The 15041-nt window shown below is 43.3% G+C and overlaps 1 protein-coding gene across 1 annotated transcript; it reads right to left on the bottom strand.

Moving 5' to 3' along the window:
• Positions 1-5023: 5023 nt before the first annotated feature.
• LOC139640231 (iroquois-class homeodomain protein irx-4-A-like) lies at positions 5024-11899 on the bottom strand. The gene is made up of 5 exons (XM_071514410.1): positions 11855-11899; positions 10599-10850; positions 9440-9546; positions 7223-7533; positions 5024-5745 (listed from the first exon to the last, which is right to left on the bottom strand). Exons 1-5 carry the CDS (start codon positions 11897-11899, stop codon positions 5024-5026), a joined length of 1437 nt encoding a protein of 478 aa, XP_071370511.1.
• Positions 11900-15041: the final 3142 nt, after the last annotated feature.

A 15041-nucleotide genomic window follows, 5' to 3' on the forward strand; every position in this document is an offset into this window, starting at 1 on the left:
TGATTACATGGTGACATAATGATATCAATAAAGCACTTTTCCAGCCTTATGCATTTTGTCTGTTCTCTCAGCTGGTCCACAGCTTAGATGCAGAACCAAGTAAGCAAGCACCATCACCACCAAGCTGACACCCATAACATCACTATCTACTCTCCTCTACTCTAATCTACTCTACTCTACTCCAGTGATTCTCAACCTTTTTCATATCAAGGACCCCTAATTTAGTCCACATTAGAGCCATGGACCCCCATATGATCTGATTTTGTCTCTTGGACCCAAATCTGAGAATATTTGCATTGTCAGATATGATTTTGTCCAGAATTCCATGACTGTCTGTATTGTAGGTAGAGAGATAACAGAGAAACTATGATCAAAACAGTCATTCTTCTACAGTCTCTAATGGTGTTAACTTCTTGTAAATGAAATAATGATGAAATTTAATAATTCATCAATTTGCTGGGGGCCCCCTGGAACCCCCTCAAGGACCCCTGGTGGTCCCCAGACCCCATGTTGAGAACCACTGCTCTGTTCTATTCTACTCTGCTTTGTACTACTCTACCCTGTTCCACTCTGCTCTGATCTGATCTGATCTGATCTGATCTGATCTGATCTGCTCTACTCTATACTACTCTATCCTGCTTTGCTCTACCCTACTTACTCTACTCAATTCTACTATACTGTACTTTATGCTACTCTAGTTTACTCCATTCTGTTCAACTTTACTGTACTCCACTCTATACTACTCTACTGTACTCTACTCTAGGAGTCTTAGGAGCCTATACAGGACAAGTGCTTTCCATGTTTATTGTATCAATATATTATTAGCTAAGGAGATCAACTGTGCCACGCATTCACATCAACTGACATTTAGATGTAATTTAATCCTTTTAAGAAAATGTATGTTTTTCAAATGGTATGATTACACACCTACAGGCTGTTTTGTTTATTGTAGCTGTGAATTCATATTTTCTAATAATAATGATGTGTTCCATCTTAATTGGAATAAAAGGCCATTCCATTGATTCTTGATGGGGCCAGTGGGGGCATAGCTGTATTGTTCTGTGTGTGTGTGTGTGTGTGTGTGTGTGTGTGGTTGTGGCTGTCTGTGATCTCTCTACATGGCTCTTTGTGTGTGGTCATGCTTCATATTTTCATTCAAGCTTTGATCACATTATCGCTATTCTCACCATATTAAAGTTGGTCAATGAATAGATTAAATATTCAATTAAGCCCGGTACATGTGTGCAGTGCACATTCGTATATGTGTTTCTGTGTGTGTGTGTGTGTGTGTATGTTGATGTGTAATGATGTGTAAATTTATGGCTCAGGGTCACAGTGGTATTAACCTGACCCAGACTCTCAAGGGATGCTCTGTGCTGCTGATTGTTATGTGTTTTACTCAGTCTTTGTGGGGCCACTACACTGAAAACAGAGCATTTGACAGGAAGGAAGGAAGGAAGGAAGGAAGGAAGGAAAAGAGGGAAGGGAGCGTGGAGGAAAGGATGAAAAAAAGAATTAAGGAAGGAAGAAACGAAGGAGGGAACGAAGGAAGGAAGGAACAAATGAACAAAGGGAAAAAGAGATAAGGAAGGAAGGAAGAAAGGATGGAAAAGAAGTAAGGGAGGAAGCAAGGATGGAAAAGAGAGAAGGAGGGAAGGGGGACAGGATGGAAAAGAGGGAAGAGGCAATGGCAGGAAGGATGGAGAAGAAGCAAGGAAGGAAAGAGGGAAGGAAAGAAAAGAGTGAAGGAAGGGGGAAAGGAAGGAAAAGAGGGATGCGAGAATGGAAGGAGGGGTGGAAAAGAAGGAAGGAAGGAAGGAAGGAAGGGGGAAAGGAAGGAAAAGAAGGATAAGAGAATGGAAGAAGGGGTTGCGAGGAGGGAAGGAAGGAAGGAAGGAAAAGAGATAAGGAAGGGGAAAGGAAGGAAAAGAAGGATGAGAGAATGGAAGAAGGGATGGCAAAGAGGGAAGGAAGGAAGAAAGGAAAAGAGATAAGGAAGGGGGAAAGGAAGGAAAAGAAGGATGAGAGAATGGAAGAAGGGATGGCAAGAAGGGAAGGAAGGAAGGAAGGAAGGAAAAGCGATAAGGAAGGAATGGGGAAAGGAAGGAAAAGAAGGACGAGAGAATGGAAGGAGGGATTGGAAGGAAGCAAGGAAGGAAGGAAAAGAGCAAAGTAAGGAAGGAAAAGAAGGGTGAGAGAACGGAAGGATGGATGGAAACGAAGGAAGGAAGGGAGGAAGGAAGTCATATTAGCAGATAGCAGTAACACCTTCCTCTCCATTCTACATGAACTGGGGAGAATCTTGTTGCGTCAGACCCGCAGCCAATTTCTTTTGCAAGTGAGATAAAGCTGTGTATTAATCCCTGGGCCGGACTCCCTCACCGGAGGAACGCCTCGCGCGCGGGTGACGGTACTCAGCTAAATGTCCCATCAGTCAGCCATATGCCATAGGCCTGCGTCTTATTCAAGTTTTAAACCTCTAATTGGGAGCGTTTAAGAGGCGTTTAAGAGTGCCCTTTCTTCTCCCTTTTCTCATTTCCCATTTAATGTGTTGTGTCAAAGTCTATTACCTCAGTTGGACGTTTCTGTCCCTTAAGTTGAAAAAGCGAACGGGGAGGGGAGGGGGGGGGGGGGGGGGGGGGGGGGGGGGGGTGAGAGAGAGAGAGAGAGAGAGAGAGAGAGAGAGAGAGAGGGAGGGAGAGGAGAGAGAAAAAAAAGAGAAGCCATCAGCTGAGGTTTGCCAGGTCGATAAAGCTTTTAGATTTGGAGATGTTTTCAGGGGGAGCCCATTTCCTGTTAATGGAGCTTAAGGAATTATCTTATGACTCTCGGTTTGGAGAGCAGTTTATTTCAGACCCGGACCCCCCCCCCCCCCCCCTCCCACTCCCCACCCCTCCTCCGCCTCGCTCCCTCGTCGGCGCGGCTGAATATGCTGCTGTCAAACCCGCTTAATGAAAAGTAACGCGTCGCTGATTACAGTTTTATTTGGTCTCCTATGTAAAAAGCCCCTGTTAATTTACCATCCCCGCTCCCTCTGTGTGTCGTATTTGCCACGGCTGAATTATTTAGTTATAGCCGGGGCTGCTCTCTCTCTCTCTCTCTCTCTCTCTCTCTCTCTCTCTCTCTCTCTCTCTCTCTCTCTCAAATAGAAAAGCCACTTGGTGCGATGGCCTAAAAAATCGTCTTCATATTGAATTAATTAAACGTCGCGGCTATTTTGTCTTATCAGTGGGGAGTTTAGTGGGAATGTGACGATAACTATAACGCCATACTTTTCTATCGATAGCCATATTAATAAATGGCAAATAAAACGTGTTGTTCACTTCATTTTTGTATGCAGGCTATAACAGAAGTGCATTCAATAAAATGTAAAGCACCTGATTCTTATAAAAAGATAAATACCCTGCATATCCCTGTCAAATATTGGCTATATTCTCTATACATTTCTGTCTTTCCTCGAATTTATTTTACGGTCGTGTCAACTTTGCTCTCGAAATGCCGCAGGCGAGGTTTTTCCCGACCTGAGAAAGCAAATAAAAACATACATCCTGACTCGGATATATAGAAAATCCCTTTTGTCCAGCATAGCACTTCCTTCTAGGGGGGGAAGATCTCAATCGTTTGTGCTTTTTCCCATTAAAATTCATCACTGAAGGCCCCCCTTCCCCTCTCTCGCAGGACAGACAGAGAGTCCCCCGAGAGCTCCACTTTCGCCATTACTGTCAAGTACCCTTGACTCCTTTCTTTTTGCCCTTTTATCTACAACAACTAATTCGAGTTCCTTTGCCCTTTTCACTTTTCGACGACGTGAGTGCCTCTCTCTCCCGTAAAGCCCTTTCACTTTTCAGGGAGAGGCGTCGGGAGCCGGGGCCGTTTTTTTTTTTTTTTCGAGGGCCCGTCTCGAGGAAATTGAGGGGTTAGTGTCAAAACGAAAACTCCTCGCTTCAAATAATTTTTTTTTTCTCAGGGCCTCCCCCGCTTTGAACCTATTAATGGACGTATGGCGAATAACTTACCCTTTTGACAGCTGCATCATGGACGAGGTTGAGATGTTTCGATAGTATTATCAGAGAGCGGAGAGGGAAAATCAATAGGCTGACATGAAATATGACTGCGAACATCCCAATTACAGCCTGTTTAGAGGGAATTAATGAGGCAGATCTTAGATACTGATATTGTTCTGTCTTCGGGGCTGAGCGGCCTCATTTTCTCGCTGTCACCGAGTGAGAGTGAATGTTTTCTCGAGAATAACACAGGCTCGGACCCATCTACGATTGGATTGGGCCTGTTTTAATGGGTTTAGAAATAAGAAAACGGCTTTATTCGAGCAGTAAAAAAAAAAGGTAGAAGCCCCCATGTGTCCTCGTTTTAAAAGCTTGGATATTGTCTTACATTGGGGGAAAAAATTGAATTTCAAAAACAGTGCAAGGCCCAAGACAATTTTGAGGCCGCCGGAATGGTAAAAGCCTTGCATTTCAGCACCATGGACAGCAACTCTTAACCATGAACCCAACATCACAAGCGCCTTTTTTTTTTTCAGAAACCGACCTTTTTTATTTTCAGTGAACAAAGTTGAAACGCTCTCACTCCATTTCTAGGAGAGCTGTGCATTTGTGAGACTTTTTTTTTTTCTCTTTTCTTTCAATAGTGATACTCATCGGCTGAGACCTAAATAATATTCAATTACATTTGCATGCGCATAATAAAGAACAAAAAAAATACCCAAAAAATCCTGTAAACCTTTTTTTTTTTTTTCCCCAAGATGTAAACTTTCAGTTATACATTTAGATAGTTTTGTGCGTGCGTTGAAACGAATAAGCCAAACGTATCCGGATATTTCACTTGTGAAACGCCAATGGAACAGTACATAAATATATCATTGCTTTAAAAAAACAAAAACAAAGAAGAAAACAAAACAGGGGGAAAGGTGGAGACGCTGTAGGCTTTTTCCAGCTTGAATCCCACTCTCAGTCAGTCACAAAAGTCTCTCTCTTTTTGCAATAAAAGGGGCATTTTGGTTTTGTTAGGAGCAGAAAAGTTTGTTGATAGTTTTTGGGAAACTCATGCCACTGTCTTTGGAGGAGTCTTGGTGCTGCTGCAAGGCCGCCGCGCTCCTCTCCGTCTCCAGAATGGCGCCTTTGGTGGTCGTGGTCCAAGAGACGGTGGTGTTGGTCAGAGCCTGGTTCAAAGTGCTGTGCCTGAACAACGGGTCGTGGAAAACCCCGTCCACCCAGTTTCTCAGGGTCGTGACCGGCGAGTCCTGCCTGTTGTCCAGGCCGGCCACGGGTGAGGTAGCGGCGGGCGACGGGGTGAGGGAGGAGGGCGGCGGCTGGCACCTCAGCATACAGGACGGGTACTCAGTCTGGTTCAGGGACGTGGCAGTCTGGGCCAAAGACCAGATGCGGGGTTTGCCGTCTAATATCTGGTGCCCTTGTTGCTGCTGTTGTTGCTGCTGCTGCTGATTATAACAAGCCTTCTGCTGTCTGCTGTCCTGCTGGAAATCCTCCGGGCTCGTTTTGAGGCAACTCTTGCCCAAGTCCTGCTCCCCTCCGAGAGAAACGGGGATGGAGATCTTCAGAGACGCGTCCTTGATGAGGTGCTCGGCGGGGCAGTCGGTCGTCGTCGTCATGTGCGTGTTCATGTGGTACCGGTGCTTCAGCTCGCACTCCGAGCTCTCCGACTCCAGCGTGTCGAAGTCGTCCAAGTCGCTCAGCTGGAGGTCCTTGTCGGCCCGGCTTCGGTTCTCTGGGAGAAAAAAAGAAATGGAGAGACGGAGACAGCGGACATGTCAGGCGGAGATATGGTGTCACAAGATGCGCGATCAGATCAGAGTCAGTCTATAATAATACATAACGCTTGTAAACAAATTACAGCTGCGCCATGTCTCGTACCTATGCATTCATTTTCACACTATATGACCTCCAGTCGGTGATTATTATAAGGCAAACAACTATAAACGATATAATAAAAAATCAATTACACTTTCAGAAAAAAACGTTCTGATTTTTTTTTTCCATTAAATACTCCATTTGCATTGTTTGCATCAGTTTGATACTGCTTGAATGAATTTATTCAGAAAGATAAACCCATACAAAAGATGGGCAAACTCTAGTCCATAAATACAAAAGTGGTTAAACTGAGTTTAACTCATCCCTGACTATCACTGAATGAGACCTATTCAATGATATTCCATGTTTAAAAGTCCTTTACATTGACCAAAGGCCTGTATAAGCAGGCCTGTACATAAAACATATCAATTGCTGATGTCATTGACCAGTTTAATTCATTTTGCATGGGTATAGGACTAAAACTCCAGTCTTTAAAGTGCATACAGTGCTCATTATACACTGCATAACAATATGTTCAGCAAGCACATTATAAGGCAGGCCACCATGTTACAAACAAGGCCATTTGTTTCTAACCATAATCATGGTGCACAGTTTAATAATAGTAATAACAACAATAATGATAACAGTCGCACACACTCCCTGTTTGTTTTAATTATAAAAGGTATTATCACTTTAATCAGCAGTGATTGTAAAATATAAGGCTAACAGGGTTTTATGAGGGTTTTGTGACACTTGCATCATTAGAATGTTCAGCAGAATAATGGCAGCCTATTCAGAAAGTAAATCTGTTCAAGTAAAGTATAGAAAAAGACCCAAATGATTCTGATCTTTCAATAATCAAATACTATTTAAGGTAAATCTTAAGCAAGATTTCAGTCTGGTATCACCATCACAACATACAGGGTGTCATAGCTGCAGATGAAATAAATATATTTAATTTTTTTTAGATGTAGTGATTACAGGACCATAATCATTGTCCTTCTACTCATTCTCATTATTATCATCATCATCATCATCATCAGCATCAGCAGCATCATATCAGCATCACTTCAAGTGCATCGCTGCCGCAGTAATGACTGTGACAGAAAAAGCTGCTCCTTGGCCCTTTTTGTAAATATTGTCATTTTAATCTCTAGTCTATCACAAAATAATATTTCAGTGAGGAATGGTTGCAGCCTTCTGACACTAATCATTATAACAATATCAAAGAAACGTGGAGTGAAGTCTTCTGAAATACACAAGTTTGTTGAACACACCTTTTGAGACGAAAGCTATATGGGCCTTCTGACAGTATCGCCGTGATAGCAGAATATCAGCGGCTGTGCTCAAAGATCTTTCCCGACACAAAGCAGAGAGGCGTTTTTGATACTAACCGTCCTCATTGTTCTCGCTTTTTATCTGCTCCTCCTGCGAGCCGTCCTCGTCCTCGTCGTACCGCTTCTCGTCCGACCCCTTGTTCCGGGGCGGCCACGTCATCTTGTTCTCCTTCTTGAGCCGCCGCCTGGCGTTGGCGAACCAGGTGGAGACCTGCGTCAGGGTCATCTTGGTGATGATGGCCAGCATGATCTTCTCGCCTTTGGTCGGGTACGGGTTCTTCCGGTGCTCCTGCAGCCAGGCCTTCAGCGTGCTGGTGGTCTCGCGCGTGGCGTTCTTCCGCCTCGTCCCCCCGTCCATAGAGCCGTATCTGTGAAAGAACGGACACGCCGTGGTAAAGAGTTGGTGTAGAGTTGGTAAGAGTTGGTATATCACAAGATGATTTGTGGCATGACATTTTTGGTGCATTGCCCCCGACGCAGGAGGCCAGGAGGAAATGATAGAGATTCCTTTGGATTTCCTTGAAATATTGCGGAACATCAGTCTTATAAACCTAGTCCTACCCATAGTCCCATTCAATTCACCTAAGGAAGTATATAACTAGTCATCACAAACATATCTGTCAGCGATGAGACATAATTTGGAGAGAATGGGGATGGGGGAGGTAAGGGGTAAACTGTAGATTTTAGGGGAAAAGGGAAGACGGATGAGAATTTACCTTCCCACCATCAGCCTAATATGACATAAATATGTTGTTAATAAGTTGTTAACTGATAAGATGAATCCATATAATAGTGCCTTAATAGAGAACAGCCATGGCTGCTTGGACCATGTACAGTAAGTCTGAAGTAAAGGGTGTCATTGTTGACTTCTCTCAAGCCCCACCAACAATCCAAAGCCCTTTGAGCAGCAACTGCACCGGTGAATAAATGAAACCCACTATCAATAGCCTATCTTTTGGAAATGTGCAAAATATTCTACTGACTAAAAATGATTTATGTGCACAATAAGTGTTTCCCAGCTTAATAAAACAGTCTCTTGGTACAGAATATTCCATTCCATATCCTGTCTCTCCTCCCCTCCCCTCAAATATCTAACATAGACCTACGCTGTACATTTAAAATGCACAGCGTTGATTTCCAGTCAGCGTCGAGCAGCAAAAACCCTCTCGGGGGAGGCTTTTATGAGGCCTTTATTGCCCCGTATAGCTTAGTGCAGGTCAAGCACTGCTAGGGGAATCAAAAGAAGAGGAGCGCTGCACCTTTCCTTTACCCTGCGTTGTTCCCCCACAGATAAAATAGACTGTAAAATTGCTTTATTGAGTGTAATGATGGGCCCTCAGGTAAAAGAGGGGCTCAGACTGAGCGGTGCAGCCGTAGGCCTGCTTGTTTAAGTGCCACAGATTGTGTTCTGCCTTCGACTAATGATATCGCCCATATCTTAGGCCTTGAGCTGAATGCGCATTAACTAGAATTCCCTTTGACACCCATTCAGAACTGCTTTAACCCACTATGCTTAAACAGTAGCCAGCCCATGGGGTTTAGATTGTGTCAACTCTCATTTACCAATAAAGACTAAATCTAGATTACATTAAAACAGAACACTCTGTAGAAACAAGAACTTCATTTTTCCCATTTAGCCTATGAGAGAAGTTCTTCCCTCAGTTATGGTGGCTCTGAAATGTTGCTAGTTCCACTTATCTCCAAGAGGGCAAGGACTATGCTCATAATCATAATTAGCATAATGACTTAGAGTGATCATCTGGGCCCTACATCTTTACTACATCGCGTACTTAATTGGGATTACATGTGATTATTGGGAGGACCTTGACATATGGCTGGCCTGCTCCTCACAACACTGGGTGAACCCTCATGTCTAGCAGAAAGGGGCATGGTCCTCCTCAAGCACAACACTCCCAGCAAGAGAGAAACGTGTCATGGGATGAAGGTGATCACCCAGTGTTGTTAGACATGATGAGAATAGCCTTGACCTGTCAGGATGACTGACTGGACGACCATGCCAGCAAATATAACACAACACACAAGAGCGCTAGTCTTTGGCGGACTTGGTGTTTACCTATATTTTGACCATACCCGGTTAGATGTGGTCTAATCGAGTTGACACAGCCTTCTAAACTTCCTACTGAACTCATACTACTCATATTACAGTGGATCATGCGGCAACAAACAAAGGGGTTTGGTGTTTGCACTGATAACCAAGCGTCTTAACATGAACCAGATCAACCACAGTGCGGTTCTCGTAGAAAAGCCACATACCTGTCATACTGATACTGTCCCAAGGTAGGATCATAGGGGTAGTAGGCTGCTGCCTGGGTGATTCCCGCATGCGCAGAGGCTGTGGCATCTTTAGTATCGAATGTGCCCTGCAATCACACATGGAGACAAGCATTCAGAAGAGCAACACAAATGGGAATTCATTTTTGGCTTGTTAAAACAATTACTCATCTGTGGAAATATGACATGACTGGGAGACAGTTGCATTGTTTGTATATTAAAGTTCTGTAATTCTTTTGGACTATTGAATAGGCTTGAATATGGCTTGTTGTATTATATAGGAAAGTTGTATTTTAAACAAGTCACTTTGTGCCAGATGAAACATGTTGAAAGTATATAACTAATAAATTCCCCATGGGATGCTTTATACTCAAATGCATTGGCTTAAGTAACAACTGAAACGACAACACCTTCCAAACTAAGACTTTCCACACAGACAGACTTGACTTTAAGAAATACGCTATAAAGGAAAACAACAGAAAACAGTATGGAAACTAATATCAGGTTTATGTTATAAGCTAGCGGTCCTCAATGCAGGGTTCAGAGGTTCAGGAGGGTCTCCAGCAAAATAAGGAATGGTTTAATATCTATAGGTACTATAATTTAATTCACTAGAAATTATCCCAATTAGAGAATGTATAAGAATGTCTATTCTAATCATCGCTCTCACCACTATTATCTCCCCACATACAGTGTGCACATTCATGCATTTCAATACTAAATCAACAACAACAAAAATTCTCATCAAACGGGTCTGATGTGGGCCTAACGTGTTTCTGCCTGTCTATTCAGTTTAAGTCATTTAATCCAAAAATCCTATTCCTCTGAAAACAAGTGAAAGAAATCTGTCAACAGGGTCAGATCTTTTCACTCAATATCAGTGGAGTGATCTGCCTGGATTCAAGATAATAACACTTATCTCCAGAATAATCCTACAAGTGAAACTGCATTGGAAACCTATCCCAGTCTTCTTCACTTGCTTAAAGAAAAATATAAGCTGATATGAGACTAACTGGCATGTAAAAATAGGGGCATTTTACAGTGCAGTGTGTGAACAGAGGAGAGCTGCGCCTGGCTGAAAGTCTTTAACACCGCGCGGCTCCATTAATCAATGCCAAGAGGGATCAGATGAAGGGCTTACCAGCGAGTAGAAAGCCGAGGCGTCCGTGCCGTATGTAACGTAATTCCCATAGCCTTGGCCGCCGGTGTAGGGGCTCCCGTACACGCCCAGAGCGGCGGCCGAGCTGAGTTCGTGCCTCGCCGTGGCCAGCAGCCGGCTCTCGTAGACGGGGCAGTAGACCGGCGTCTGGCCGGACGCTGCTACGCCGGAGTCCGCTATGGATCTGCCGGTGGACTCGCAGCAAGTGGTCAGAGAGTTGGTTGTCATCAGGAACTGGATGGAGACCGAGAGAGAATATGATCAATTAGAATAAAGTTATTGATATGCTGCACTGCAAAAAATGACAATTTTAACAATTTAGTCTCATATTCATGTCTTAAAAGTCTTATTTGTCTTAAACAAGTGGAAAAATCTCCCCAATGGAATGAGATAATTCTGCTTGTTTCCAATGTTTCTAAAAACAAGTGATATCTTCAAACAAGGCATAATAAGGCAGACAGCAAAATGGCACTTGATTCAAGAAAGTTCTTCCAATAACTTGCTTTTACAATATCTCGCCCTCACTGGCATTTTTTTTTCCACTTGTTTTAATAAAAAATATGATTTTAAATCTAAATACTACATTAAATGACTTGTAAGGATGGATAGGCTATTTCATGGGGAAATGATGGATCAAAATCCTGTGGTAAAGTGCGCGTCAAACGTGTCCAAAACGAGCCGTCTATTAGCTCTGATCCTAATGAAACCTTTCACGACACGAGGACGCGTTACCAACAAATATCCGAACACGCTTTCGCAGCACCGTCATGCGTTCGCCCAGCAATGCCCACAGTAATGCCCAAATGATTTTTTGTATGGCTCAAAGCCAAAAACAAAACAACAGCTGGGGTTATGGCGCAAAAAACACACACACGGGCGCGTGCGGTACAAGTTGGCATGTGTGTGTTACAGCGCAGATAAACATATGGTTGACATTACAGAGGCTATTATCTCGCAGAAATCAGTGAACGGGAGGTCGGGGGGTCTCGGTGGTTTCTGGTTACCCCCTTCTTACCCGTTTTCTATCGCTGTCGGAACACAGGTATCACTAGTCACTGGCCGTAAAGCAATACCTTTCCGATACAAGCTGCCCGACACAGAGAGAGAGAGCCTCCCGGATTCTTGGCCAAAGTGCGTAAAAGGATCAAGCGCTGAAATCGATGAGATAATCAATCGCGGCGATATCAAAAAAGCAAAACAGCCGATTCACACAACAAAGGTAGTTATAGGAAACTTACTTGTGGAGCAGACGAATAGGGATATCCAAATTGTGGATATGACATGGTAGAGAGGTCCCCCAATATCCAGAAATAATGCGAGACTGAAGGTCTCCACTGTAACGCAGGCTGCGGCTCTGTTTGACTGTAGTGCCAATTGATTGGTAAGCACAGGCTCCTAGGATGCTTATAGGGCGAAGCAGAGTAGCATGTTTAATTTGTGTAAAATGCCCCCCACTCAAACGCCTTTCAAAGGAAAAAATAAAAAAATAAAAAAAGCCCTTCGCTCCCCCTTTTTTTTTCTTTTTTATCTTTCACTTCTTTAAAAGTCTCTTATAAATACGCGAGTGAATGAATATAGGGGGGGGCGGCGAATATAGGCTATCTTTGCCTGGAATAATCACTTTGTTGTCAGATACATATTTTTTGCCTTATAAAAAAGTAGTATAAAAGACGTCAGCAGCAGAGGCAGGTTGTTTTAAACGGCGGCGACTCTGACGTCAGAAGTTTCCCACTCTAAAAATGACCAGACTGTAACTTTAATATGCATTTTCTTTCTTAGGGATGACGAGAAAAAAAAAAAGAAAAAAAAGAAAGAACAATCCCAACAAGAAAAGCCGCGAGTGGGGAGCGGGGAGCGGGATCACTTTTAACAGATTTTAATCGAGATTCTTTTGCAGTCCCAATCAATCAATTAGACCAATCAGTGTCTTGAATATGCAAACGTATTTATCAGTTTAAATGCATTAAGCCTACAATTAACTACAATTCTCCCATTCCTGGGCACTGATGTTAATCGCATGGGGACCTAATTGATTTTAAATTAATTAGCAAAGGATGTTTTCACATGGAGCAGCGGAAACAAACTGTAGCCTACTAATAGATGAGACGAATAAGTTCACAAAAATAGGCCTAATTGTTGATTTTGTTTTATATTTTACTTATTTATTTTTGAATATTTGATATTTTAACACCCGAGTAATTCTATAGGCCATATAAAAAAAAACATCAATAATCTTTTGGTTTTACGTAAGCCTCTTATTCCACCTGGAGCAGTATCACTCCCTGGAGTCTTGTAATTACCCTGATGTTCTCCCAAAAGTGCTAAAGAGGATGTAATGAGAGTAAACTTTGCACCTCTCAACACAAACTTCACACGCGTGAAACATCCTCAGAGGATATTTGTTTTCTTCCCTTTTTAGCATTTGACACCAAGTTTTCTCATGTGCCAATTTCTGCGCCTCCAAAGAATCTATCTATCTATCTATCTATCTATCTATCTATCTATCTATCTATCCATCTATCTATCTATCTATCCATCTATCTAGCAGAACCCTTTTTGTAGCCTATTATAAGGACTCTTTAAGGAAGCATGTCAATGATCAGCAGTATTGAAAGAACTTCTATATTTTTTAATAATTTACCTATTTTCTTTTTTTAATTTGAACAAATCAGTGTCCCTTGGGTCATTGCAGTTCCAACCCTAAAAGAACCCTTTGACGATCTATCTATCTATCTATCTATCTATCTATCTATCTACCCCCCCCCCCCTTCTCTCTCTCTCTCTCTCTCTCTCTCTCTCTCTCTCTCTCTCAGCAGTGTTCTGGACCCAGTAAACATTGTAAACCCCCGCAGTAGCCCCCCAAAAACAGCCGAGCCCTCCGCCTTTGACTCCTCAAAGCCTCCCTGTAAACTCGCCACGACGCGCGCGGACGCGCCGGTGTGCGCCGACTTGCTTGGAGAATCCCGGGTTGAGACACGCGGATAGCCCCGGGGGTCACTCCTCAAATTAATGATGATGTACTCCTCCTCCTCCTCCCTCCTCCACCTCCTCCTCCTCCAGCTGGATCTCTGCCTGCCGGTGACAGGTCGATTGAGAGTGATTGATGACTATCTGGGGGACCGGGGCCAACATAATAATATGATACCCGCACCCTTCGCAATAATTGCTTGCTTTCATTTACAGATGAAAGAAGTAATGAAGAGGTATAAACGACGGAGTGGGGAGCCCATCCTTCGATTAAGTAACTTTTTTTTTTGGTTGCTTTTCTTTTTTCTTTCTGTGTTGGGACAGAGGTGGGTGGGATGGGGGGGGGGGGGGGGGGGGTCGGCTATATAAAATGTCTGTTCTCTCACTCATTTTGACAAATTGAATTATAGGGGGTTAGTACCTCGAAGCAAATGGCCGCATTAAGGCTGCGAACAGAGAGAGAGAGAGAGAGAGAGAGAGAGAGGGAGAGAGAGAGGGAGGGGGGGGAGTGGGGGGGGGTCAAAAGGGATCAGCCAGTGCTTTTTTTTAATTTGCATTAACTCTAATGCCACCTTAACATTAACCACCCCGCCTGAACCGCTCAACCATATAGGCACACGGCTCTATTTTGTCTTATTAATTTAGACTTCTTTTTTTTTTTTTTTCTTTTTTCTTTTAATTCATCGGGGTTAGAACGTGACACGCAGTGCATTAAGGCAGGGCGGGACCCAATTTATCTTCGACATCACACACCCACTGGACGAAGTGTTGACACATTGATTTGGGGGGGGGATTTTGTGGGGTGGGGAGCGCACCTGACGCACGCGCGCACACACACACACCACACACACGCACGCGCTATAACTTTATGTGCACTTACTCCTCCACAGAGATATTTGATCTAATTCTGATCATAATTCCATAAATATAATCTATTCGCACTTCCTGTGTGTTATGGCCCACATTGGAGGCAGTCTAAAGTTTGATGGACACATTCACTAAACTATATTGTCCACAAGCCCACCGCCCCCCCACCCCCTACCCCGCCCCTCTCCCTGCCCCCTGTATACGTTTTCATTATCCACTGCGTTAGCCGGTGTTATCGGGCGCTTCCAATGAAATATTTAGGCGCACTAGTATATGCTTTTAGACGGAAAATGAAGGCGACGGCAGGAGTTCATGCTTGTTTAGCGTTTAAAGATTAAAAGAGAAGCTCTTCTTTTTTTTTTTTTTTTTTTTTTTTTTTCTTTCTTGGACAGATGTAGGGAAGCAGGGATGCTCTCTGTTTAAAGAGCTGTCCCAGGTTAGGAAATGAACAAAGGGGGCTGTGTGTCTGTGGCCTGGGTGCAGTTTTTTTTTTTTTTTTTATTGAATGAATGAAATGTAATGATAATCAGCTATCAGACGCTATCAATTATCTAGATGAACGCGCGATGTGAAGATAATTTTACTTCATAG

Source organism: Centroberyx affinis, unplaced genomic scaffold (assembly GCF_046629955.1).
Source record: "Centroberyx affinis isolate AG114_WGS23_722 - 3 ecotype Tasmania unplaced genomic scaffold, CSIRO-AGI_Caff_v1 ptg008730l_1, whole genome shotgun sequence".
In the NCBI taxonomy this organism is placed as follows: Eukaryota; Metazoa; Chordata; class Actinopteri; order Beryciformes; family Berycidae; genus Centroberyx; species Centroberyx affinis.

Bases quoted from the DNA above. Each gene is read 5' to 3' on its own strand.
- LOC139640231 (XM_071514410.1), bottom strand. From the start codon at position 11,899: ATGTCATATCCACAATTTGGATATCCCTATTCGTCTGCTCCACAA. The intron at 7,534-9,439 runs GTATGTGGCTTT...GTTCTTTCACAG, and splicing joins GGACAGTATCAGTATGACAG to ATACGGCTCTATGGACGGGG. The intron at 5,746-7,222 runs GTTAGTATCAAA...TTTTTCTCCCAG, and splicing joins AAGCGAGAACAATGAGGACG to AGAACCGAAGCCGGGCCGAC.